At 57.6% G+C, this 25,787-nt stretch overlaps 3 protein-coding genes and 2 long non-coding RNA genes across 10 annotated transcripts in view; 2 read left to right on the top strand and 3 right to left on the bottom strand.

Moving 5' to 3' along the window:
- HPN (hepsin) overlaps positions 1-4,068 on the bottom strand; it is a 20,068-nt gene extending 16,000 nt beyond the window's left edge. The window contains exons 1-2 of the mRNA XM_020889410.2: positions 3,929-4,068; positions 3,292-3,361 (exon numbers count right to left, since the gene is read on the bottom strand). Coding sequence (XP_020745069.2) covers positions 3,292-3,307 — 16 coding nt within the window. The 5' untranslated portion in view covers positions 3,308-3,361; positions 3,929-4,068. The remainder of the gene's footprint in view (positions 1-3,291; positions 3,362-3,928) is intronic.
- On the top strand, positions 3,458-9,815 carry LOC139030007 (uncharacterized). The gene is made up of 2 exons (XR_011482348.1): positions 3,458-3,677; positions 8,244-9,815. It is a non-coding gene; the product is annotated as an uncharacterized lncRNA (long non-coding RNA).
- On the bottom strand, positions 5,408-15,496 carry SCN1B (sodium voltage-gated channel beta subunit 1). 2 transcript variants are annotated; one of them, XM_070451857.1, is made up of 6 exons: positions 15,084-15,496; positions 13,088-13,254; positions 12,195-12,435; positions 6,806-6,947; positions 6,152-6,223; positions 5,408-6,056 (listed from the first exon to the last, which is right to left on the bottom strand). In XM_070451857.1, the coding sequence occupies exons 1-5, from the start codon at positions 15,121-15,123 to the stop codon at positions 6,157-6,159; spliced, it is 657 nt and encodes a 218-aa protein (XP_070307958.1). In that variant the 5' UTR covers positions 15,124-15,496; the 3' UTR covers positions 5,408-6,056; positions 6,152-6,156. The 2 variants fall into 2 exon arrangements, with proteins under 2 accessions (XP_070307958.1, XP_020745070.1); XM_020889411.2 differs by lacking the exon at positions 15,084-15,496 and adding an exon at positions 14,234-14,681.
- Positions 15,497-15,605: 109 nt separating this feature from the next.
- LOC139030008 (uncharacterized) lies at positions 15,606-23,487 on the top strand. 2 transcript variants are annotated; one of them, XR_011482350.1, is made up of 4 exons: positions 15,608-15,691; positions 18,264-18,354; positions 18,516-19,710; positions 20,662-23,487. It is a non-coding gene; the product is annotated as an uncharacterized lncRNA (long non-coding RNA). The 2 variants fall into 2 exon arrangements; XR_011482349.1 differs by having other exon boundaries at positions 15,606-15,691; positions 18,264-19,710.
- The window catches only part of GRAMD1A (GRAM domain containing 1A), a 30,606-nt gene continuing 23,711 nt past the window's right edge, over positions 18,893-25,787 (bottom strand). For all 4 annotated transcript variants that reach the window (XM_070451759.1, XM_020889413.2, XM_070451757.1 and 1 more), the window contains exons 12-19: positions 24,300-24,418; positions 24,066-24,208; positions 23,388-23,491; positions 23,129-23,302; positions 22,924-23,011; positions 21,497-21,604; positions 21,292-21,412; positions 18,893-19,342 (exon numbers count right to left, since the gene is read on the bottom strand). In XM_070451759.1, coding sequence (XP_070307860.1) covers positions 19,250-19,342; positions 21,292-21,412; positions 21,497-21,604; positions 22,924-23,011; positions 23,129-23,302; positions 23,388-23,491; positions 24,066-24,208; positions 24,300-24,418 — 950 coding nt within the window. In that variant the 3' untranslated portion in view covers positions 18,893-19,249. The remainder of the gene's footprint in view (positions 19,343-21,291; positions 21,413-21,496; positions 21,605-22,923; positions 23,012-23,128; positions 23,303-23,387; positions 23,492-24,065; positions 24,209-24,299; positions 24,419-25,787) is intronic.

Genomic DNA, 25,787 nt, shown 5'->3' on the forward strand with positions numbered 1-25,787 from the left:
GTCTGTCTCCCTGAGTCCCCAGGTCCCGTCTCGGAGGTCTCAGCCGCAGGTCTGTCCCTACGTGCAGAGCACCTCCCTCTGCCCACGGCTCAGGCCTTCTGAGTGTCTCCTGCCCACTCTCCTTCCCTGCCCCCACGCCCTCCAACCCCTGGGTTCAATCTCCCCTTCTGGTCCAGCCTCCACATGGAAACCTGGGGAATATTCCCAAACAGCAAGTCCAACTTGTCCCTAGAACCCCCCATGACTCCCCAGTGCCCCTCAGGACAGAGTCTAAGGCCATCAGCCCAAGGTGCCAGGCCCTCTAGGATGTAAGCACAGTGATCAGAGATTTGGGGGTTCAACATGTTTTCCCCAATTCCCAGACAGCCATAACGGTCCTTACCAGACAATTGATAGAGCTTCCAAAAAGCAACCAAAATGACAGGACTTATAACACGACATAACATAACTTATAACATGACTTATAATGACAAGGTAAAAAAAAGAAAAGAAAGAAACGAAGAATAACCACCAGCGCCATCTTGTGGAGAGAGCCAGCACTGCCCGGGCACGGGCCAGCTTCTCACCAGAGTCCTAACAGAACTTGGTCCAGCCTGCATGTCTCATCACCCTCCCAGCTCCATTTCCAACGTTACCTCCAGAAATCCCGAATTATCTACATGCCACCATACACCTGGCAGATTGTCACCCCCAGCTGTTAGCCTTGCTCTTCTCTCTGCCTGGCACAACTACTTACTCCTGCCTCATTCTGAGTGTCAACTCGGATATTACCTCCTCTGATTCAGAGTCCCCAGGGAGCACCAAGAACCTCACCTTGGGCGCACTTCACCAGCAGAATGGCAACACAAATGTTAGCATAACTGCAGCTCTCAGAAGACACACCAACCCTAGGCCTGTCCTAACCCCATCTTGCCAGTGTGTGTGTCAGTGACAAGTTGCTTCAGTTGTGTCTGACTTTGTGACCCTATGGACTGCAGTCTGCCAGGCTCCTCTGTCCATGGGATTCTCCAGGCAAGAATACTGGAGAGGGTTGCCATGCCCTCCTCCAGGGGATCTTCCCCACCCAGGGATCAAATCTGCGTCTCTGCTGTCTCCTGCATTGGCAGGCATTACCACTAGCGCCACCTAGGGAGCCCAACCCCATCTTGCAGTTGCCTGAAATCCTTGAATGAAGGAACGTATCATTATCACCATCCCTGATGCACACAGGAGGAAAGGAAGCCCAGAGAGGTTCAGCCACCCAGCCAGGTAACCCAGCAAGTAAGCCCAGGCTTGCCATGACGGTAGGACTCCCCTCCAAGACTAGGACTGAGCTGCCTGGAGATGTACTGAAGCCCATTGTGTCTTGGTTGTCTGTCCTCAGGCCAGTCCCTGGCCATCCTTCTGGACACACTCCACTTTTCTTCTCTGGTTCATTCACCCATAGGCTCCAGGCCTGGTGAGTCCCTTCAGTGGGCTCCAGGAAGGAAGGTTTCCAAAGGCGCAAGGCTCTGCCACGCACCTGCTCAACAAGGGAGCAGAGCCTTCTCCCAGGCCACTGAGAGCCTGGTGGCTCAGGAGGTAAAGAATCTACCCACAATGCAGGAAACCCAGGTTCAATCCCTGCATTGGGAAGATCCCCTGAAGAAGGGAATGACTATCCACTCCAGTATTCTTTCCTGGAAAATTCCATGGACAGAGGAGCCTGGTGGGCTACAGTCCCAGGGATTGGAAAGAGTCGGACACAAATAACACTCCACAGTTGGACGGTTTGGGCTCTGATTTTCTAGCTGTGCTGAGATGCAAGGAGGCCAGTGATCCATATCCATCATTTCAGCCAACACACTCAGTGCTTCCTGCGTATCATGGCATTTAAATCCTCACACCACCCTATAAGATGGACATTAGTACTGCTTTTTTTATTTTTATTTTTAGCAGAGGAAGAAATGAGGCCCAGAGAGGGTGAGCCACTTGCCCAGGGCCTAACAACTAGAAAGTGATACTCCCTGAGACCGAAACCAACTAGCCTGGTTCCAGGAAGAAGAGAGAGTCAGCCCCCGCTGGGGAGGGCAGGAAGAAAGAGCCACCCCTAACTGGTCTCCTCCAGCTGGCTCTCAAGTGTGGAGGAGGTTAAGAGGGAGCCAAGAGGTCTGGAGCCCCTGCCAGGGGCTTCCATAAGCCCTTGAGTGTCTGTCAAACCGGAGGCGTGGTTTCTCCCCACCATCCCTAGAGTGGTTTCTCTGTTGTTTCTCTTCTCTTCATCCATCCAGACTGGGTCCAAAGTCCTCCCTCTGCTCTGCCCACAGTGTGAGGAGGTGGGAGGAACGTCTGGAATCGGTGGGGGTCTTGGGCCCCAGGTCTCCAAGTTGGCCGACCTCTGCCATGACAGCTCTGGGGCACCCTGCATCTGGGGCACCCCACGTGTTTTATGAACGAAGTCCCAGGCTGGTGCCTTGTGCGTGTTCTGTGCTCCCAACAACCTCATGTAGGTAGGTAGGTAGCATTAGAACCCACGCTTGACCCAGGGGGAAATGAAGCCCAGAGGAACGACGACACTCCCATCAGATCGCACAGTAAAATCAGTGGCAGAGGAAGATTCGGAGGCAGCCCGGTGGGGCTTCCCTGTTGGCTCAGTGGTAAAGGGTCCCCCTGTCAACGCAGGAGACTCGGGTTCCATGTGGGATCCCACATACCTCAGAGCAACCAAGCCTGTGTACCAGAACCATGGAGCCTGTGCCCTAGAGCCCGGGAAGCGCAAGTAATGAGCCCATGTGCCCCAGCTAACGAAGCCTGAGTGCCCTAGAGCCCGTGCTCTGCAACAAGAGAAGCTGCCGCAATGAGAAGCCCTCGCACCGCAACTAGAGAAAAGCATGCATGCAGCAACGAAGACCCAACACAGTCAGAAATAAATACATGAATAAATAAAATTATATATATATCTATTTTAAAGGCAGGCCTCTGCTTTCGATTCGAGTCTATGTCCTGAACGATGATAGCTAGTTTTCCCACCTTGACCCCAAGTAAAGGACAGGTCCAGAGGTAGCTGAGAAATCACTGGGGGGTGAGGGGAAACTGAGGCAGGGAGCCAGGAAGGTCATATGGGGTGGCCGGGAGGCAGGTGATATTGCAGCCCCACAGAGAATTTGGTTAATAGTTAATTAGGTGGAGGAGGCTTCAGAAGGGGGTGGGGGTGGGCCCACGACGGGGTGCCAGAGAGAGGGGGCTCCAAGGGAGCGGAGGGCTGGGAAGACAGCACAGAGGGAGGGGAGGGGCGCCAGGCAGAGCTCAGGTCTCAGGGACAGGGGGACTCACCCTCCTTCTCCGCCATGTCACGGCCTCTAGTTAATGATTCCCCGGCTGACCTCTGGGGCCGGGGCGGGACCTGTGGGGAGATGAACAAGGGGGAGGCAGGGCCTGGGGGAGCCCAGCCCAGCCCCTGTGCCCCCAGTCCCAGGCGCCCATCCAGGGAGGCTGAGGGACTGGGCCCTGGCCAGAGCACGCCGTGATCACGGACACAGACTGGGCTGGGTTCAAGGATGGGGTCAGTGTGTGACCAGCAGCTAGGGGGATGATGGGATTTATAGCGCCGGGGGACCCTGGGCCTGGGCCGGGGTGGAGAGCGGACTGAGGGGTCTGAATTCCCGGGTCTGAGGGCGGAGAGCTGGAGGCCTCAACTCCTGGGTCCTGGGAGAAAAGAGGTTTGGGGACCAGGACTGCTTCTTATGAGGGAGGGGCGGCGCAGGGGCCTGGACTCCTGGGTTGGAGGGAGGAGGAGCCCGGGACCCGATCTTGGGAGTCTGAAGAAGCGGGGGCTAGAACTCTGAGGTCCTTGGAGAGAAGTCCGACTGGCCCCTCTCAGAGCACCTCTGTTGGGAAGTGGGCATTAGGGTGGGTAGGGGTGAGGGGACCCATGTCCGGGGGACGGGAACCTGAGGACCCTGGTCCTTACCCTGGGGTCCGGCAGGTGGGGGCGGAGCTGAGAGATGGTGCCGGTTTAGGGTCAGTCTCCAGGCCTGGGCAGGAGCATGGTGGCCCCGCAGCGGCGCAGCGGGCCCGGAGGCAGAGGCAGCGGCAGCGCGAGGGGCCTGCTAGGCCTGGCTGCCTCACCTGAGGAGGAGGGGGCGGGGGAAGGGGCGGGGAGGGGCTGGGCCAAGGGATTGGCAGCGCTGGAGGCCACCTGGCTGGTGGGACAGGGTTTGCAAGGGGCTGGACCGGGGCGCCCAGCAACCTGCCTCCAGCCTGGATGGGCCCCAGGTGTGCTGGTGCGAGGGTATGTGGAGTTGGGACAGATCTGGCCTGAGGGCCCGGAGTCTGGGGAGACAGGCCAGGCTGGGGGGTGCTGACAGGGCCCCCAGGAAGGAGGTGTTAAATGGAGAGGCACAGATGGAGGGCCCCAGCTGCCCCAAGGCCGCCCTGCCCCTGGTCTCCTCTGCCCCCTACCCAGCCCCCTGCCCACCGCTGCGCCTGCCATTTCCTCCACCCGTTGTCCAGCTCCTGAACAAGGCCTTCCCAGTTCCAGGCCGGGCCTCAGCCCAGCCCTGGCCCCAGACCCCTCCTGCACCCCAACCCCTGCCCCAGCCTCTGCCCCTTCGTGTCCCCGCTCCCGACGCGGGCCCCCACCTCTATTCACCCTCCCCCCGCCCCCTCCCCCCCAGCTGCTTTCCTACAAGTCACGGGGGTTGGTTTGCTTTGGCAGCCTCTCTGCCGCCTGCAGCGATGACCTCTGGAGCTGGGAAGTCCCAGACAAGGGGGATGGGGACTTGGCCCGGAAAAGGCAGCATGGAATGCTGGGGCCCAGGCCAGGCGGCCGGAAGTGTCCACAGGCAGATACGCACTGTCCCGCCAGCAGCCCAGGAGTCATCGACGTCAGACCCCAGGGCCAGATAAACATCCAGACACATAGGGTCACTACCTGTGGACAGCCGCCACCCAGACTCAGTCAGGCCACAGCTGCTCACCCCAGACAGGCCGCCCCTACGCCATCAGACCCAGCCGCTGGCCCCATGCACCCCTGCACCCAGAGCCACGGCCTCACCTGGGGGACCGGCTGGTGCAGGAACCCCAGTGCCTCCTCCTCCCCCTCCATTCCTTCCCTGATCACCCCCCACCTCCGCTACCAGTCTGCTTCCTCCCCTCCAGGCTGGCTCCCTCGAAACTCCTGGTCCCCGCTGAACTAGTCACTCATTGAACCCCAACAGTAATCAAGTATCAAGCGGCTGCACCCGCTGAGACCTCAAGCAGGTGTTGAGCCTGAGATGTGGCCCCCGTCTGTCCTTCTCCATCCTTCCCCGCCCTCCCCTCCCCCCCGAACACGTGCACAGAGGCCCTGTCACCTGCCCAGGAGGGCAGGTCCCTGGAAACACCAGGGGGCTCTCTCGGATTTGGAGGGGGTGTAGAAGGTGACTGGGCTCACGAGAGAGACTGTGAATCAAGTCCAAGAATCTTTATTTCATGAACAAAACTACTTGTGTAAAGAGAGACGAGGCTGAATGGGCCCTTTTCTAAGTGGCCACAATCCAAGGCTGGTGAGAGAGGGTGGGTTGGGCTGGGGTGAGAGTGCATTGCAGGGAGAGGAGACCCCAGGTCCAGCCGGAGGAAGCAGGAAGGGAAATGGCATCAGGGGTCAGAGGGAAGTGGGGGGGTCCAGGAACCCCCTGCCCCGAACCGTTCCAGCCATCACAAGCCCCACTGGGCGGGGAGGGGGCAGGGAGGCGCTGGGCCCCCGTTAGTGCATGTCCGAAGCGGCCAGTGTGTGCAAATCAGCAAGAAGGAGGGGTGCGGAGCCGCTGCCCCCACCTCACCGCACCCCCCCCAAAACAGGCAGCAGAAGCAGGGGTAGGGGCAGCGGCAGTATTGCTTTAGCCATCATGCATGGCGTGGGTGGGTGATGGGGCAGGAGGAAGAAGGCTGGATTAGGGGTGTGAGCCGAGCCCCCTGCCCCCTCCCACCCTGGAGGCTCCGTTGGCAGGACTCTGAGGCTTGTGGAGGCCCAGGAATGGCCAACCCCCATCGGGGGCAGGCCTCGCCTGGATGTTCCCCCGTTAGGACTGGCTCTTCCTTGAGGCGGAGCCCAGGGCCTGAAAGGGGAGAGACAGGGCATGAGGAGCCTAACGGCTGACAGCTGGCACCTCCCAGGCCCTCCAGCCCCTGCCCACCTGCCTGCCCACCTTACCGGGGCTATTCGGCCACCTGGACACCAGTACAGTTCTCTTTGCTTTCTGAGGTGATGGCCAAGTATTCCGAGCTGTGGGGGCAAAAGCCAGGTGTCCAGTGACCCCATCGTCAGTCTGGCCCACTCCCCCCGTGGAGACTGATGAGGGTTGAGGTCTCTGTCCCCAGGGGCACAGGGGTCAGAGAGAAGGATGCAGGCTGGATCCTAGGGATCCAAGAGGAGTCCAAGCTGGAGGTCTGGAGTCCTGAATGTGAGGGAGGAGGGGTTCTGGGGGCCTAGACTCCGGGGTCCTGGGGTGAAAGGGGTTGAGGGCCTGGAGTCTGAGTCTGAGGGAGCAGCGAGTGGGGGGCTCAGACTCCTGGGTCCTGGCAGATAAAAAGGGCTAGGGCCTGGAGTCGTGTATCTCTGGGGCAGAGGATGCCAGGCCTGAGCTCGGGATCCTAACAGAATTGGGGGCTAAGAGTCTGAGCAGGGAGGGGAGGGGACCCAATCGCAGCCTCATCCCATCTCTGGCACCAAACGGTCCCCTCTGGGGAGGACCTGGCAGACGGTGTCTGGGTCACTTCCCCACCCGCCTCCCCACTCAGCCCATGCTCCCCTCAGGGAAGCACTAGGCGTCCTGGGCCGTTTCCCCCTCCTCAGGACCCCACTCACGCATTCTCTTGTGCGGCAGCCTCCGTGGCAGCGGCGATCTTCTTGTAGCAGTAAACCATCTCTGCCACGAGCCAGATGGTCAACACCACAATGAGCACGTACATCATGATCTCGGACACGATGGACGCCATGTCTCTGTTGGCTGCAGGGACCAGGCAGGGTCAGGTGGCAGCCTGAGAGTATCCTGAGTTTGTTGTGCAAGCCTGGGCAAGTGGCTTGACCTCCTTGGGCCTTGTCTGCAAGTGAGGCCATGCTCTCCCCCTAGAGGCATCATTGTTCCTGTGGTTCTTAATAATTGGCCTTGGAAGGGCTGTCGGATTGCCCTTAACCTGTCTCCCTGTGTAACTCGAGGGCGCCTCCGTGTCATACAGGTGATTGTAGGTGCCCCAGAGCTGAAGTTCTGAAATGAGAAGGCTCAGGTTCAAATCCTGGCTCTGCCACTGGCCAGCTGTGTGAACTTGGGCAAGTGACTCAGCCTCTCTGGGTCTCAATTTCCCCACCTGTAAAAAGTTGATAATCACAGTATCTCCTTCATGGGAGTGTTGTGAGAATTAAATAAACCTTTAAAACCCTTAGAATAGTGCTTGCTATATAGAGAGCACTTGATACATGTTTACTATTATTAATATCATCACTGTTACTATTGGGGCAATACAGCACAGTAGTTAATAGCAGAGCTCTGGGGCCAGACTGTCAGGGGCCAAATCTTATCTCTGCCTCTGCTGTGTGACCACAGGCAAGTGACTCCACCTCTCTGGGCCTCTATTCCCCTGCCGTAAAATAAGGATGATATATATTCATGCCTTCTCACAGGGTTGCTGGGAAGAGAAAATGAGTTAACATCTGTAACACGCGTGGATGTGCCCACAGTCAGCACTGCCTAAGCGCTGGCTATTCACTGATGTTTTCCGGAAGCCCTCTCTCCTTTCCATAGCCCTGGCTCTTGCCAATGTCAGCTTCCTTTCATGGAGCCTAAATTTAAACTGTAAAAGGGGCATGCTCAGCCGGGGGACCAGAACGCAAGTCCACAGTGACATCCTCGTCTGGATTCCGCAGGTGTCCACCCCGCATCCCCAGCCCCTCCTCCTGGATGGCCGGGACCTCGTTTTCCCCTCTGTTCCCACATGGTCTTCCTCCCCTAGGTGTGAGCTCAGTTGCTTAGTCATGTCCGACTCTTTGCAACCCTATGAACTGTAGCTCGCCAGGCTCCTCTGTCCATGGGATTTTCCAGACAAGAACACTGGAGCGGGTTGCCATTTCCTCCTCCCCTGGGAGTGGGCGCTTTCTGCTGCTCCACCAGAGGCAGATGGTACCAAGGCTTTCTGGGCCACAGGGAGGGGGGTGCGGGGCCTGATGCCTCTCCCCTGCTTCCCGGCAGGAGGAGCTGGGGACAGGACTCCACACCTCACCCGTTTGTTCACTTGTTCTTTCACTCCAGAGATACCCTGAATGCGTCTCCTGCGGTGAAAGCATGCTCTCGCCTGGGCTCTCTCCTGAGTTTTTTATGTGAGCATCTCCAGGATTCTGAAACAACCCCAAGGATACAGAGTCCAGGCTTCCCATGTCAGCTGACCTCCAGAAGCACAGAGTTGAATACATGTTGGATAAAGCTCAGTGGTAAAGAATCTGCCTCTCAGTGCAGGAGACGCAAGAGATGTGGGTCCAATCCCTGGGTTGGGAAGATTCCCTGGAGCAGGAAATGGCAACCCACTCTAGTATCCTTGTCTGGGAAATTCCACGGACAGAAGAGCCTGGTGGTTGGGCTACAGTCCATGGGGTCACAAAGAGTCAGACATGACTTGAACACACACACAAGCAAGCATGGATAAAACTCAGTCATCAGAATTCTCACCCCTGCTCCTGGAACTCACCAACCAAACGGATTTAAGTAAACTGGTATCCTGCTCTCCCAATCAGAGTAGGACGTTGACAGGCACGGCTCTCGGGCCATCTGCAGGACAAGTTTACTGAGGACTTCCCTGGTGGCTTAGACGGTAAAGAATCTGCCTGCAATGCGGAGACTTGGGCTCAATCCCTGGGTCGGAAGATCCCCTGTGAATGGCCTGTGAATGGCTACCCACTCCAGTATTCTTGTCTGGAGAATTTCACAAACAGGGGAGCATAGCGGGCTACAGTCCATGGTGTCGCAGTCAGACACGACTGAGCAACTTTCATTTCACTTCAGAGAGGAGAAAGTGCCAGGCAAGGATGCACAGCCAGGATTGCACTCAGAGCCCGGAGTCAACTCCAAGTGGGACTGACTGCAGGGTCCGAGCTCTTATCTACTCCTAAAAACTCCTGCAGCCAAAGAGAGACTTGGAAATGGCCGTGGTATGTCCAGGGCAGTCTCCATCAACCCACAGATGTCTCAGGAGGCGGGGCTGTTGTCCCCGCTGCTTCACAGAGGAGAAACTGAGACAGAGCGGTCACAGCCGGGAGCAGAGGCAGTTCCTCTGAGGGGGCCTTTGATTTCTTCAAAGCTTCACCTGCCTGCCTCCAGGGGCAGATCTGAAGCCCCAGCCTGCACGTCTATGGGCCAGATGTCTCGCCAGCCTCAGTCACCGCTGCACCTCCACACCTGCTCCCCTCTTACTGGGTGTGTCCAGACAGAATAAGCCTTTCTGTCCCCGGATGCCAGCCCCACTCCTGGTGGGAGACACCCAGATGCTTCCTACCATCTTCTGCACCCCTCCCAGCTCAGTCAAGGCCTCATCTCCAGCACCCACTGCTCCCCGCTTTGGAAACGACTCAGCTCATTACTAAGGGGTCATGACCAGGAGGCAATACCGACTGATAGGTAATGTTGAAATGGCAGTAAGACAGTGGCTTATGATAAAGAAGAAACAATGACTACTGATGCTAACAATACAATGATACCATGGGGAATGAAACACCATAGAGTGACACATAATGTTAAAAATACTACAAAATGAGCACGGATGCTGAATACATCCATTTATTAGTATTTAATAATACTAGTTATTAAAAAATAAAAAATTTTTAAATACTATGACATGACTGATAATATTTTAGAATATATAGCATGGTGGTTAAGGATTAAAAAAATGATAATATGGTGGATAATATTAAAAATACTCTGGGATGATGGATTACAATTAATAAAATACTGTTATGTTTGGTGTTTGGTAATGTGAAAACACTATAGCATATAGTATAACATAACATACTATATCACAGTGGGTAAGGTTAAAAAAGCAGTATTATAACATGGTGGATTAAAAAACACTGGGGTATGATGGATGGTGCAAAAAATACAGGCTCTGGGAAGATAATAGAAACAGTCCTATATGACATAAATATAAGTTCATGCGTGCTAAGTCACTTCAGTCGTGTCCAACTCTTTGTGACCCTATGGGCTGTAGTTCACCAGGCTCTCTGTCCATGGGATATCCCAAACAAGAATACTGGAGAGTGTTGTTATTCCCCTCTCCAGGGGATCTTCCCGACCCAGGGATGGAACTCGAGTCTCTCATGTCTTCTGCATTGGCAAGCAGGTTCTTTACTACTAGCGCCACCTGGCAAGCCCAACTAAATATAAGTCCTGCATTACATAAATATAAGCCTCCCACATATACTGGGAAGCAGTATAACGTGGTAGATAATGTTAAAAAAAAAAAAGAGAGAGAGGCTCTTCTGGGACCCGGGTGTGCCTGAGCCCAGACTCCACCATGTTGGGGAAGATAGCATCATGAGCAAGGGCTGAGCCACAAGATTGAAAGTACCTGGGTGTCCAAAGGCCACCCAGGAAACTTCCTACCCCCTGACCCTTCATCTGAACACAGATTTGGGAGACAGGACTGACCCAGACTTTGTGAAGCCACAGTATTTGGGGGTGTCTTTTTCACAACTCCTCCACCGTTGCCCAACTCACCAGGGTAGGGCTCCATCATCAACGTCTGTGGGTGGCCACCCACCCAGCATCATGACCTACACCACAGAGGCGCTCAGACGTGTCTCCTGAGTTGAATTCTGCTAGATCACTTTGCTAATACACGTAAAAATGCTAATTACCACCAGGAACCCACAGGCTCTGGCTGACAGCAGAGTATAGTGAATCATGCCAAGAATAAAAACAACAATCACACAGGTTTGGCTGGGTTCAAATCCAGGTCGCAGCTCTGTGACCTTGGCCTTATAATCTTACCTCCCTGAGCCTCGGTTTCCCCATCTGCAAAATGGGGATAAGAAGAGCCTCTACGCCAGAAGGTGGGTTGTTTTTTCGTTGCTAAGTTATGTCCGACTCTTTGCGACCCTGTGGACTGTGGCCTGTCAGGCTCCTCTGTCCGTGGGATTTCCCAGGCAAGAATATTGGAGTGGGTTGCCATTTCCTTCTCCAGGGGATCTTCCTGACCCAGGGATCGAACCTGCACCTCCTGCATCAGCAGGCAGATTCTTTACCGTCTGAGCCACCAGATGGTGGGTGGGAGGATTCAGTGAGGGACTTCATACAGGACAACAAGGCCAGCCCCCGTCTTGGGGAAGGGGGGCACCAGTGCACGTCACCCGTGATGGTGCACGTGTGCTGACGGCCCCTCGGGACTCACCTGCCAAGCCCAAGGTCTGGGATATCTCCCTGACTCTCTAGGCCAATGGTCCCTGAGGCCCTGGAGAATTCCAATTTACACCCAATCAGAAGATGGTTCAGGGAAGGAGTCCAAAGCAGTTGAAGCCCAAATGATGAAAAATGGTTCAAAACACACCTTAGATCTTTGCTGCTCAGCGTGGCCCCAGACCTGCAGCCTTGGCCTCATCTGAGACAGAATCCTGGGCCCAACACGGATCTGTTGAGTCAAGATCCAAACAACAGCACGACCGCATATGGTAGAATTTGAGGAGCCCCGCCACAGGTGACACCGCTGATTTCCTGCCCCAGGTGATACAGGGGGGACTAAGGCTGTTGACAATCAGAAGCACCACGACCACAGCCCCTGTGTGCCGAGGCCCTGCTATGACAGACACACCAGCCTCAGACACCCAGCATCTCACTCCATCCTCACCACCTCCCCACGATATCAGAATGGCTCCAACGACACAGAGAGAGAGAGACACTATCATCACCCTGTTTCCTACAGGACGATACTCGGGCTCAGAGAGAGGAAGGCACCCGCCAGGGTTCACAGCGCAGGAGGCAGAGCTCAGCTCTGCACTCAGCACTTCCGTGGGACAGGCCTGCCGTGACCTCTCCGTGGCTGAAGGGAAGCGGGGGCAGGAGCTGGAGTCCAGGCGGGAGGTGTTGCCTCCACCCCCTGCTGCCCAGGCGCTGAGCCAGCCAGCCCATTGCCCCCCCCACCCCCCCCACCCCCCCCCACCCCCACCCCGGCTCCTGCCATCTGGTCCCTCCATCTGGCTGCCCAGGGGCCTGCCTCACCTTTGTCCACCACCTCAAGGTGGATCTTTTTGACGACGCTGGTGTTGTGCTCATAGTTGTCGAAGAAGAGCAGGCGGTACACGTGGCACTCGTAGTCGCCCGAGTGGTTGTAGGTGACGTTGGTGATGAAAATGGACAGGTCCTGCAGGTCCTTGGTGCCCCGGCTGCCGTTCCACACCACGCGGCCCTCAAAGCGTTCATCCTCTTCCAGTTGCAGCACCTCGTTCTCATAGCGCAGGATCTGGGGGCAGTGGGCGCGGGGTCACCGCCAGTCACCCCCGCCCCGCCAAGACCTCTATTCTGTCCCTTGCCCTGACACACACACGCCGCTGCACGCGTTCCCTGGCCATCCTCCGGAGCCCCCATTCAGCCTTCCTGGTCTTCATTCTCTACCATCCTGCCCAGCCTCCAGACACACTCCCCAGGCAGGGTGAGAGACAGCCCGATTCCGGCTGCTGTAGACTCCAATTCTCCGGCAGGCCCTCAAAAAGTTTATGGAGCCCCCTCCTATGCAATTCAAAACACACAGAGGTCAGAAAGTTCTGTTTCCTTCCACGATAACCATCTGAGGCATTTTTTGCTGGTACGAAATAATTCTGATGACGTATATTTTGTGACAACCGTGTGCCAGGTGCAGGAACTCAATCCTTACACCAACCTCAGAGCTGGAGACTACCCGCTCCCCCTTCTTTACAGAGGAGGCAATGAAGTTTCAGAGAGGTTCAACGGCTTGCCCAAGGTCACCAGCCGGTCCTGGTGGAGCTGGCCTGTGGATCCAGGTCATCAGAAATGGCACCTGGGTGCAGACAAACTCGCAACCCCAACCGGAACCCTGCTCCCCGTCACTAGCTCCCACATAGATGCCCACCCTCCTGTGCCAGGAGCCCACCCACCTTGACAAACTCCTCTGTGCCCTTCTGGCGGAAAGTCCACTCGGTGAAGGTCTCGGCGGTGGTCTCACTGCGGCGCTTGCAGGAGATGCACAGGATTTTGAAGGTCATCCCGTACACGGCCTCGGTCTCCGAGTCCACCTCCACGCAGCCCCCCCAGGCTGAGGACACTGCAGGGACAGTGGGCTCAGGTCGAGCCGGGGCACCCATCACCCTTGGCAATGCCAGGCTCACTGGCTGACAGCTCTCAGGCCCCTTGGAAGCCATCTGGTGCCCCTTGATTACAATCAGGAATGGCCAGAACCAGGCTTGGAGCTTGGCCCTGCCACCAGCTACGTGCCCTTGGCGAGTCCCTCATCCTCTCTGATTGCCCCTGTGAATAGTGAGGGAAACGATCGTCTTTCTTCTGGAGGTGGCTGGGCAGGTTTCAAAGTAGATAAGGCTGCAGGGGACCTGATACAGTGTGTGTGTGCTCAGTCATCTCCGACTCTTTGCAACCCCATGGACTGTAGCCCACCAGGCTCCTCTGTCCATGGAATTCTCCAGGCAAAAATACTGGAGTGGGTAGCCATGCCCTCCTCCAGGGGCTCTTCCTGACCCAGGGATCGAACCCGGGTCTCCTGCATTGCAGGTGGATTCTATACTGTCTGAGCCCATGGTACACTGAATGCCCCCAATCAACAGGGCTGTTACTGTGGTCAGTAACTTAGAGTCTGTGCTACCCAGGTACCCCTTTCTCAGGAGGCCACTTGTCCAAGGTACTGCAGTGTCCAGGTGGGGGGACCAGAATTCCAGTGGCGTTAGAAATTCAAGGTGGCAGTGTCAGTTCTACCAGAATTGATTGCTCTCTAAAACCAACCAGCCCCAAATGGGTTGGGAGAAGCCAAGGCCTCAGAGAAGGAGGTGGGCACAGGATCCAGTACAGAAAACCACTCCAGCCCTGCTCCCCAGTCCCACAAGTTCCCGCCGTCCACCCCCTCCTATCTTCTCCTGCCTCAGTCACCCCTGCTCCCAGGCTCCTCACTTCCTGAGGAAGCCAATCCCACCCCCATCAACTTCTCAAAACTCTCTGAGCTCTTTCCCGCGCCACAGGGCCTTCGCATCCCCAGCACATTCCAGTCCCTTTGAGTCCCTCATCCTCATTCTTACCTGCCTCCTCCTTCCTGCTCACTAGCTCCTGCTGTCTTTCCAGGTCAGAGGCTTCTGCTTTGACCCCCATTCTTCCCCCTATTAATCAGGGTTTTCTGCCCTCCTCCTCTGCTCTTTCCATCTCCCTGAGCGCCTCAGTCTTTGTCGGCCCCTCTTTATCTCTCAGGGGTCTCTCCGAAGGCCCCACTTCGTGTCCTTATCTCAGGCTCAGACATCCTCTCCTGGCTTCTCCATCTCTCCCTGCACTTTTCCCTGTCCTTTTAAAATTCCATCTCTCCCTGTGTCTACCTGTGTCTCTGTCTCTTCCTGCCTCGCTCGAGTTTTTCTCTCTCCACCGCTCAGATCCCTAACTCTCTGGCATACTCTGCACCCTTCTCTGTCTCCCCCCTCACTTTCCAGCTCCCCAGTCTCCCAGCGGAGCACTCAGGAGAACTTCTGTGTCTCTCGCCGCTCCTTCCCTTCCGTTTCTATCTCTCCTGTCTCTCCTCTCTCTCTTGGTCCCAATCTCCGGGCGCCGCCTCCCCCCTCCCACCTCCCGCGGCTGTAGGTGTCACATTGCAGCCTGCGGGGCTCTCCGGGAGCAGCTGACTCCGCGTTTCCTCGCCCCCGGCTGGGCGCCCGCAGCCGCCGAGCCGTGCCAGCCCGGCCCTCGCCCGCTCGCGCCCACCCGCACCTCTGCGCCCTCCCGAGCCCCGCTCCCCGCGCGCACAACTTCTGAAGCGGACTTAGCCGGGCCGGGGGATGGGCTGGGGACGGCCCTCGCCCGCGGCCCGGAGTCCCGAGCGCGAATCCCGCCGCCCGGCCAGTGTGCCGGCGGTGCCCCCGCCGCGCGCGCCCCCCGCGCACTCACCCAGTGCGGCGCCGACCACGAAGGCCAGCAGCGTCCCCATGGCTGCGCTGCGCACGCTGCGCCCCCCTCCCGGGCCGCCGGTATTAATAGCGGGGCGAGAGGCGGCGGGACCCGGCGGCGGTTAGAATGTCCCCGGGAGCGCGCGGGCGCAGCAGCTGCGGCTCTGGGACCGGCGAGGGGGGAGGGGGGGCGCGGCCCCCCCGCTCCGGTTACCGCCGGGGGCCCAGCCCCGGGGCCCGGCGTCCGGGCATCCCCGCCGCGCGGGCGGCGGCCGCTGCTCGGGCTGCTGCGTTGGCGCGCGCAGCCGGCCACATCCGCCAGGTGCGCGGACCCCGGCCCGGCTCCGGCTCGGGCGCGCTAGGGCGCGGGCCGCGGTCTCCTGCGCACTGCAGCGACGGCGGCGGCGGCGGCCACGGCAGGGAGGAGGGAGAGGGAGGGGGCGGGATGAATCACCGCGGGGGGAGGGCGCGGCTGCCCAGCCTTTGCCGCAGCGGCCCGGGAGGCGCCCGCCGCACCGGCCTTTCCCGGTGGTGGCGCAGGGACCGCGGCTTCGGGCGTGGGGCGCGTGGTCTGGGCGTCGGACCCCTCCAGACTCCGGGGACGCCCAGGTGCGCAGTCGGGGAAAGGTGACCCCCCCTCCCCCGCCCCTTCAGAGTCACAGGAGGGCTTGGAGGGCGGTTTGAGCGCAGGGCTCCGGACTTTAAATTATGGAGGTCACCCCCCTGGAATCTCCAGGGGAACCTGCCAGGAGCCTCCTGGTGACCTCCCCCTCGGACCCCGGGCACTCGGGCCTGGAGGTCACTGTGTTGGAACCCAAGTGGGCTTGGGGGGTGTCAGGCTAGGGCCTGACATAATACTCCAGACCCCTCCCAAGCAGGAGGGACACTCTGGATCCAAACCATAGAGGCTGCTCTGCTCTGGGTACTAGAGGCGCCACGTTTCTAGAAGAGGACCCTTCGTGACCCCGCTACCCTCTCTGTCTCTGACGTCATCTTCCACCCCTCCCCCTGCCCCCCCCCCCCCCCCCCCCCCCCCCCGCCCCTCACTCGCTGCCGTCCAGGCCGTGCTGTTTCCAACACACCAAGCTCATTCCCACCTCGCAGCCTTGGTCCTTCCTCATCTCTGCTTGGACCACTCTTCCCCTAGGTGACCCCAGGGCGGACTTCCTCTTCTCCTGCAGCCCTTGGCTCTGACATCACCTTCATCAGGCCCTCTGTCCACTCAGGACAAACTGCCTCCACCGTCCCTTACTTGACCTCCTTTACCAGTTTTTTTTTTCTCACGGCAGTTGTCACTACCTGACATTATACTCTTCTTTATATGGGTCCTCCATTCACCTCTTGTCCTTCCAACCCTGGAAAACAAGCTCCCCCAAGGTGAGAACACTGTCCTGTGCACCACTGCGTCGTCTCCAGCACCTTCATCTGTGCCTGGCACCTTGTAGTGTTGTGTTAGTCGCTCAGTCGTGTCCGACTCTTTGTGACTCCATGGACTGTAGCCCGCCAGGCCCCTCTGTCCATGGGATTTCCCAGGCAAGAATACTGGAGTGGTTTGCCATTCCCTTCTCCAGGGGATCTTCCCAACCCAGGGCTCGAACCCGGGTCTCTTGCACTGCAGGAAGATTCTTTACCATCTGAGCCACCAGGGAAGCCCTTTGTCACCTTGCAGGTGCTCAATAAATATTTGTCAAGTGAATAAATAACTACCAGTGCTAGAGCCCTGCTATATGCTGGGTCCACTTCTACCTCCACAAGCATGTATGTGGCAAGTTCTGTTATTAATCTGCATTTTACGAACTGGGAAACAGGCTGGGAGAGGGCCATTCTCTTGCCTAGGGTCACGCAGCCGGCCTCAGATGGGTCTGGAATCCTGCCCGAATGGTAGGTAACTTGTCTGCTAAATGAAAAGGATGAGGGTAGGGGCTCTTTTGGGACCACAGTGGGGGCTTTTGGCTGACGGTTGCTCTTCAGGTCCTGACCTCCAGTTCTAGATAGGGTGAAGTTTCAGAAGCTCCCCAGCCCAACTTTGCCAGGCAAGAGGAATCAAGGGTGGGGCTGGCCCGGGGCAGAAGGAGAGGAAGCCAGGGACACCACGCGAGGGACACCAGACACCTTTGTGGTCTGGGCCCTTGTGCCAGCACTTCCTGGGCTGTGAAATTCCCCTGCAAAAAATAACTCTCTTGCTGTTCCGGTCCCTCCTGTCAGGGGTGGCAGGCAGAGGCACAGTGAGGACAGGTCTTAGGCACCACACAGGGGCACCTGCAAACTGATGTTCGCTGAGCACCTACTATGGGCTTGGTGCCATTCTAAGCACCTTACTATTAACTCATTTAGTTCTTCCTACAAGATGGGTGTTACCATTATGCCCATTTTACAGGTGTGGGAAACTGAGGCACAGGATGGTTAATTTGCCTCAATCGCTAGCTAGAGGATAGGAGAGACTGGCTCCATCGTTTACCACTTGTGGTCCATCCTGCCCCATCCAGCCCCTCCTTCAGTTCTCTGCCCCAAACCATCAATTAAGATTCTTACAGCCTGTGACCTGTCAGAGGTCTCTTTTTACCCTTCCTCATTCACTCTGTAACCAGAACAGGATTTGAGTGAGACAGTTCTGGGTTCTACCTGGACCAGAGGTTTTGCCTCTAGGCTCATTTCTGAATTGGTAAGATAAGGTCCAGCGGCCTCAACTTCTGGTGTGACCCCCTGAAGGGGGCCTTTTATCTGAAGGTGGAGACACCAGGGGCTAGGCCTTGCCTCTCTGCTGACTGGTGCCAGGCATGTAACTATTTGTCTCCATCTCATGGTGTAACTGAGAATTAAATGAATGTTTGGGTTTGCTGGTGACTCAGACGGCAATGCACGAGATGGGGGTTTGATCCCTGGGTCAGGAAGATCCCCCTGGAAAAGGAAATGGCAACCTACTCCAGTATTCTTGCCTGGGAAATCCAATGGAAGGGGAGCCTGGTGGGCTACACCCTGGGGTTGCAGAGTCAGACACAACTGAGTGACTAATACTTCAGACCTTGGCACAGAGCCTGGTACATACTTGGTCCTCACTATATGACTTACTTTTTTTCTCCCCTGATTTTTCTCTCCCATAATAGTAACCTTTATTGAATATTTACTCTGTGCAGACCCTGTTTCAAGTAGCCACCTGTATTAATTCCTTGAATCCTTATAGAGTGGTTCTGAAAGTGAGGTCCCTGGACAATCATCATGAGCCTCACCTGGGAACTTGTTGGCAGTGCAAGACCTCGGCAGACTCATGGCAGGTGGGCTGAGTCTCAAACTGAGGGTGGGGTCTGGCATTCTGGTTTTTAGGAGTCCTCCAGGAGATTCTGATGCAACTAAAGTTCAAGAAAACTCACTTCTAACAATCCTCAAAGACTGGTGCTATTCTTTGTTTTTCTTGGCCACTCTGTGAGGCATGCAGAATCTTTGTTCCCTGACCTGGGCTCAAACCTGCACCCTCTGCAGTGGAAGCACGGAGTCTTAGCCACTGGACCACCAGGCAAGTCTCTGACTGGTGCTATTCTTATGCTCACTGCAGAGGAAACTGAAGCTCAGAGAGGTTGAACTGCTTCAGGTGACATGCCCGCTAAGTATCAGAGGTAGGATAGAGCCAGGCCACCAGTCTGTCCTTGGAGCCCCCACACTGGATCCTGATGGTGCAGAGCTGCTTGGGAATTCCAGGTCACGTCGGTGTCTGTGGCCCCAGAAAATGGATTGTACGCCCCTCCTACCACAGCGGGACCTAAAGTGTAACAGGAGGCTCTCACCACTCCCAGGGCCCCTACAAGGACAATCACAGTCATTTCCAACCTTTTATTGGGACTCTGTCAGCCCCAAATAAATATAATACATTAAACCCAGAGCTGAGGGAATCGTGCACCCCAGGAGGGACCCCCACAACCCCAGACGGGCACAATAAGTTAGTGGGGGGCCTGCCAAAGGCTGGGCCAGCTCCCTGGCAGGGCAGGTGACGGCAGCTGGACTCGCACACGCTGGTCTAAAGTGCATCTCGGTTCTGTGGTCCCCGTGTCTGTGTGGCCCCGGGCCAGGCCACCGAGAGGAGTGGGCGGGAGGCTCCCGGTGCTCACACTGTGCCAGCAGTGGCTACCGAGCCTCTGTGTCTATCTGTCCATTTAGGAGGATGGCCGTGTGTCCTCAGGAGAAGCTGTCGTCAGGCTGTGGCTGGGAGTCGAAGGGAGGGTCTGAGACGGTGATGCCTTGATGTAGCTTCTCCAGTGAGAACTTCATCTGCAGGGAGAGGTGGGCAGGGTTGGGGGGTTGAGTGCTGGTGGAGGTGACACACCCCCACCATCCTGCAGCTGAGGACCTGGGCAAGGTCCAGAGAGGCCAAGGTCAGCCTGTCCTGAGAGAGGAGCCTTTCCGCACCCAGTCTAACTTCTCACAGGCAGAGGACGAGATGGTTGGATGGTATCACTGACTCAATGGACATGAATTTGAGCAAACTCCGGGAGATAATGAAGGACAGGGAAGCCTGGTGTGCCGCAGTCCATGGGGTCACAAAGAGTCGGACAAGACTGAGCGATGGAACAACAAACAACAACAAAGGCAGCAAGTGGGAGCGGCCCAGACGGCCTGGGTTCAAGTCATTTTATGGGGTAACCTTGGGCAAGCCCCTTAACTGTCCTGGATCCCTCAGCTGAGACACTAGTCAGTAATATTTCTGCATCGTAGGATTACTTCAGGGATCTCCCGGGTGTATGCCTAGACCTGGCACACAGGGTGTTGGGCACAGTTAGCTAGTCTTACTCCCTGCCATGTGACCTTGGAAATGTCTCTGCCTCAATGTTCCTGTCCGTTACATGACAGGGGGTGGGAGGGGTGGAGTGGTAACAAAAGCATCCCCCTAGAAGGCTGGCCATGAGAAACAAATCAGTTGGTCATTTTAGCTCTTAGAACCGTCTGGCTCAATCAGTGTCTGCTGTTAAGAGTTAATTTGTGTAGTCGATTCCGTGCCCTTGGCAGAGAAACATAATCAGAACTGAACTCAGGATGGGAAAGCCCTGACCTGCTGTCTCTGAGCAGTGGCACCCCAGCCTCGATGATCCCTCGTCCCTGTCCTGCACAGCCCTTCCCCTTCCTCCTAGCATGATTTCAGGGTGCAATGAGGCCCCTAAAGGTAGACCTTGGCATTACGGTTCAGAGTGACCAGAAAGGACTTTTAGCATCACCCAGCAACGTGGGCTATGATGCCCTTGGGCACCCAGTCAAGGCCAGATGCTCCCCAGCGCCTGGCACCTGTGCTGACCCACCACCGCATTTACTGAGCACCTGCTTTGCAGGATCCCACTAATAACAGCAAACACAGGTGAGGTGTTTACGTGAGCTGGGCACTATTCACAGGCTAACTCCTTTCTAGTTAATACTATTTTCTGGCCATGCTCCACAGCATATGGGGCCTTAGTTCCCTGACCAGGGATCGAACCCACAGCCCCTGCAGTGGAGGCTTGGAGTCCTAACCAATGGACCACCAGGGAAGTCCCAGATGCTAACTCCTTCAATCCTCCCGGCAGCCTTTGGAGTAACACTGATTATCATTCTATTCACAGAGGAGGAAGCCAAGGCCCCAGCAATGAAGTCACTGGCACAAGGTCAGAATTTGAACCTGGCTGTCTGTATAGACACTGCCAGCAAACTACAGTGGGTGTCTGGGGCAACCCCTCCTGGAGGTGAGATCCCTAACTTTTGGAGGAACTCTTTCCCACCCTCACATGATCCCTTAGTCACCTCACAGGCAGGAAGGGGTTCAGGGACCAGCCTTATCTACCCCTGGCTTATGTGACTGGTTGGGGGATGGGCACGTGACCCAGTAGCCAGTGAGAATGAGCTCCTTCCTTTGGCTGCTACCTCGGAGCTTCAGGTACCATCTCAGTCAACCTGGGATGCCCCTGAAACAAAGCCAGCCCTGGGAGTGGGCAGAGTCAACAGAAGGTAAGAGACCGATTCTTATTACTGTTGGGTGGCTGGATCCAGCCATGCCTGAAGTCAAGACATCCTGGACTTCTTCCCCAGGATGAGAAGCTATAAATGCTATCTTCCATCTCGCTGATTTCTCTAGCAACCCTGGGAGGTGAGGACTATGAATGGCTTCCTCATTTAACACAGGAGGAAAGTGAGGCCCGGATGCATTATGCCACATCTCGGGACGTGACTGCAGGACCCCACAGCCCAGGCCGCACCTCGTCCAGGAGTTCCACGGAAGCCCGCAGGATCTGCCTCCACTTGTGCACCTCGACGCTGTGGAACTGCTTCTGCAGGGCCAGGATCTCCGCCCACTCCGTGGCCGTCTGGGGGAACTTACTGTGGGGAAGACAGGGCCCGGGTGGGGTCTTGGCTTCCCCCACACCTGCCCAAGCTCCCAACCCCCTGGGGCTACCCACTCACCCCTTGGCCAGGGCCAGACTGTGCCAGGACTCAAAAGTGTGAGCTGTCCTCTCCAGGGACCAGAGGCGGTAAAAGAGAAGGACGTTGAGGGCAATGAGGACGATGAGGCTGGGGAGACGAGGTCAGAGGTCAGGGGTCAGGGGTCAGGATACCAATGCTCCTACAAGTGGGCGGGCACCCACTTGACCATGCCTTGAAGGGGCACCATGACTAGCCCTCTTTCCAGAGGAGGAAGCCAAGACTCAGACAGGGTGAGTGACATGCCTGGGGTCACACAAGCCAAAGCCAGGGTTCAAACCCAGGCTGGCCTGATGCCTGAGCCCTTAACTGCCGTTCCAGTCACCTCACTGTGGGGAGCCGGGGGCACAGAGTAAGGAGAAGGGGTTGCAGCTGGGGGGAAAGACACAGGGGAAGGGAGGGTGGGACGCAGGACCCTACCTCACACAGATCCTGAGAAGGCAGAGAGAGTGGGAGACAAAGAGATGAGAGCTGCCCAGCCTGTCCTGGCCACCCCTTGACCCCCAACCCCAGCAGCCCCAGGCTGAGCACGTCACACGCCCCTCATGGACCGTTGTTACTGGCCAACCGAGGCCCAGAGGTTGAGCACGAGGCTGATCTCTCACTGCCCATGGTCTGGCAGGAGCATGGATCTCATTTCTATCTTCTCAGAGCACCCTGCCCCCAGCCCAGGCCTCTGTACATGTGGGATACCCCCCACGCAGGCCAGGATACCCCCAGGCAAGGCCTGTGTGCAGGTGGGTCCCCCCAGGCCAGGATCCCAGCCCATGCCTCCATGCAGGTGGGTCCCCCAGCCCAGGCCTCTGTACAGGTGGGTTCTCTAGCCTAAACCCACTCTGGGGGGTTGAGGGGGGTGGTCTCAGCTCAGAGTCCTCTGCTTTCCCGGGATGCCTTCCCCAGTGACCCACTGTCCGGCCTGGAGGAAGCCTTGCCCAGCCTCCCATGGCTTCCCTGTCGCTCTTGCCCATTCCCTCCATCACAACCCCATCCCTCTGGTCTGGTGCCAGACCTGTCTCGCCCCTGGACTGCTGGTCACTACTGTATCCCTCGTATCATACAGCTCAGGGCTGAGCACAGAAAACCTGAAACCTCCATGGGTAAACCTCTCCTGGCCCACCTAATTCCATCTCCCCTGGGCGAGGCCACGCTCCCTCTGAGCACTGCCCCCAGAACCCCAGGGTTTCCCTCTCCCTGTGGTTCGACCTCTCCACGACAAACTGAGTGATACAAGCTGAGGAGCCCTCCTGGGCACATCCCAAACATCGCCTCCTTTAACCCTTGCTGTGGGGTAAGCCCACGCTCCCACATAAGCAGAAGCCCAGAGAGGCCAAGCACTGGCCCAGGGTTGCACAGCCAGGGTGCAGATCCAGGCCTGTCTGACCACCCCCAAGCCCAGCCCCCTTACTCACACAATGCTGATGAGAACCAGGGCGCTGGGGGTGCCCGCCCCGGGGCCCTGGTCCACAGACGGTTCTGAGAAGCGGGAGGTGAGGGAGCCTGTGGGGGAGCAACTCCGAGTCAGATGGACTCATCTGACTCATCTGACTCCTCCCTCATCTGTGGGAGGAGCCCCCAGCTCCTCCCCGGCCCCCCGCCAGGCCTGACGGAACCCACCCGAGGTGTGCATGCCAGTCCGGGCACAGGGGTCAGGGTCCGGGTGCGGGGTCCCATCACCGTGAGCCCTCCAGCTCAGAGGCCGCTTCCGCCGGCGCAGGCCGGACAGCAAGCCCCGTGCGTCCTTCCCGCCTTCCTCCAGAGACAGCTTCTCGGCCTTGGCGAGCTCTCGCTCTGCGGACACAGAAGGGGGATCTGCATGGCCGCCCCGGCCTGGCCCTGACCCCGGCTGCGGCCCGCCCGGGCCCCTGCACCCTACCCAGGTGGTGGAAGTAATCCTCGATGCCGCTCCACGAGTTCTTCTCAATGAGGGACTTCACGAGGCTCCAGGGCTGCTTCCGGTAGCGGATCTCAGAGGACACTCTGGGGAGCAGGGCCGGGGGAGGGGGTCAGGGGCTGCCTGCAGCCTTGCTGTCCCATTCTCCAGAGGGTACGTGCCCTCATCTAATTCAGAGAGGGCCCCGTGTCACCCACACACAAAACAGACACCCCCCCTCAAGGGTTCCCTGTGATCCCCACACAACATCCCACTCAGCCCCCAGCCCCTCCTCTGTCCACACCCGCGACCATGGCAGGTCCCCCACTGTCATTGCTGCCCCAGCACTGCCCACCCAGACTGCCATCCTAGCCCGCACCTCACCCTTGAACCCCTTCCACCCTGCGGCTATGTCCACCCCGACTCGGGGGTCTGAGAGACACAGCATGTCCCAAGCTGAGCTCCCAGTCTTCCCCCCAAACCCTCCCCGCCTTCCCCTCCTGGTCAGTGGCGACTCCGCCCTTCTGGTGGCTCAGGTCAACCACCTCGGGGTGTTCCTGACTTCTGCTCATCTGCTGGGGTGGCAACCAGCATTCTGCGGCTGACTTGAGACGGGGAGAATGGGGCAGGGGGGCCCTGGGACACCTGGGTGTCAGGTGGCGGGGCCAAGGCGCGGCTCACCGGAGGCGGGCCTTGTTCCGGGCGAGGCCCAGGATGCAGTAGCGGTGGGCAGTGTAGAAGTAGTCTTGGTAAGGGATGCCCTGTGTCAGCACCTCGGAGTCCACCACACACCCTCCCGCCTGGGGGCCGCGCCGGAACAGCGTCTGCGGGGCCAAGGGGGGAGCCAGGAGTCAGCGCCATCCGCCCTACCCAGACCCTCGGCCCCCCACCCGCCGGCCCCCCTGCCCAGCTCACCTGTGTCTCCACCACAGAGGCGCTCTTGGGCCCCAGCGGGTTGCTGATGGGAATGGTGTAGGTCAGCACTCGGCGCTGGTGGCACTTGCTGTCCCCGCTCCAGGGGCTCAAGGTCACATCTGGGGGGTCCAGGGGCAGAGTGAAGACCCCAGTCTCCAGTCCTCTGCCCTCAGGCAGTAGGAGACCCAGTCCTCTGGGGAAGGTTCCAGTTCTCTGGAGACTGGCTCCTAAACCCACACCTCCTCCCTGCCCCCACCCCGGTGTCTGCCCCCCGTCTTCCTTCTAGATGCCTAAAACTTTAGATGCTGATGATCCTTGGAGCCAGGACCTCTCTCCTGCCCATACTTCTCAGCCCTCCTGGGCCACTGCATCCACTCTGCAGCCCTAGTCTCCATGCTACCAGCACTGGCTTCTCCCCTGAGCCTGAGACCTAGGGTCCTGCGACCTCTTGAACACCTCCCCCAGATGTCCTCAGGACCCTGCATACCCACTGGCCTCCCCAACCCCTGGAACATGCCCCTCTTCGCTGGGCCCCACTGTCCTTCAGGCTCCCCGCAGAGCTTTGGGCCTCATCCTAGTCACTATCTATTCAGTGACTGCCTCAGCACTGTCCTGGTTCATCCCATCCTTGCCATTCCAGGGAACCTCTCCAGCCTTCCCCTGAGGTTCTGGCCTCCATCTCCAGCTCTGGTCCAGGGGGAGCTTCTAACAGCCAAGGCTGACCCTGTCCCTCCCTACAACACTCTATGGCTCCCCAGTACTGCTGGACAGAGTCTGAGCTTCCCCGTCTGATGTGCGACTCTCTCCAGAAAATAAGCATAGTTTGGGGGGATTCGAGTGCTCCCAAGGTAAGGCAGTCTTACCCACTTTGCAGAGGATGCTGCATGGTTTGTTTTCATCAATTAAGAAAACAGACACAGGCTCCTCCCCAAATCGAACCACTTTCAGAGCCTCCCGAGCTCCCTGCTGGTCTCCTGGTCAGCCCTTCCACCTCCCCTGGTGCTGTGGCTTCCCCCCTCCACACCTGGCCTTGGGGGCCCAACCCCAAGGGCCTTCTCCCAGTGCCTGCCTTTAGCTTCAGGACCTTTGCGGGTATCCTGCTGACCTCCCCAGGCTTCCTCTTTCCCACTCCCTCCCACTTCCCTAGGAAAGCTCCTTCTTCGGGCCTTAGTTTCAATTCATATCCTTCCAGCATCTTTTCCTGATAACCCCTAGATCACAGCCACCCCTCTGATACACATGTTTATCTGTGTTAGTATCTCTTCACTGCTGTTCCCGTTGGACTTGAGTTCATCTGTCCTCGGCTTTGCACTGGCCTGACAGAGCAGTCTTTAATTCATATTTATTAAATGGCTTCCTATCTGCTCCTATTCTAGGTACTTGCCCAGTACTGACTCATTTAGTTCTCACGAGAACCCGACAAGGCAGGTATAACCTCACACCTGCCCCACACAGAAGAAACTGGGGCACAGAGGAGGTCCGCCCCTG

Source organism: Odocoileus virginianus, chromosome 20, assembly GCF_023699985.2.
Source record: "Odocoileus virginianus isolate 20LAN1187 ecotype Illinois chromosome 20, Ovbor_1.2, whole genome shotgun sequence".
Classification (NCBI taxonomy): domain Eukaryota; kingdom Metazoa; phylum Chordata; class Mammalia; order Artiodactyla; family Cervidae; genus Odocoileus; species Odocoileus virginianus.

Excerpts from the sequence above, each read along its gene's own strand:
- SCN1B (XM_020889411.2), bottom strand. The coding sequence starts at position 14,303 with ATGGGGGTCAAAGCAGAAGCCTCTGACCTGGAAAGACAGCAGGAGCTA. Across the intron at positions 12,436-13,087 it reads GCACAGAGGAGTTTGTCAAG|ATCCTGCGCTATGAGAACGA; the intron begins GTGGGTGGGCTC and ends CACTGCCCCCAG. Across the intron at positions 6,948-12,194 it reads CCTTGAGGTGGTGGACAAAG|CCAACAGAGACATGGCGTCC; the intron begins GTGAGGCAGGCC and ends TGGTCCCTGCAG.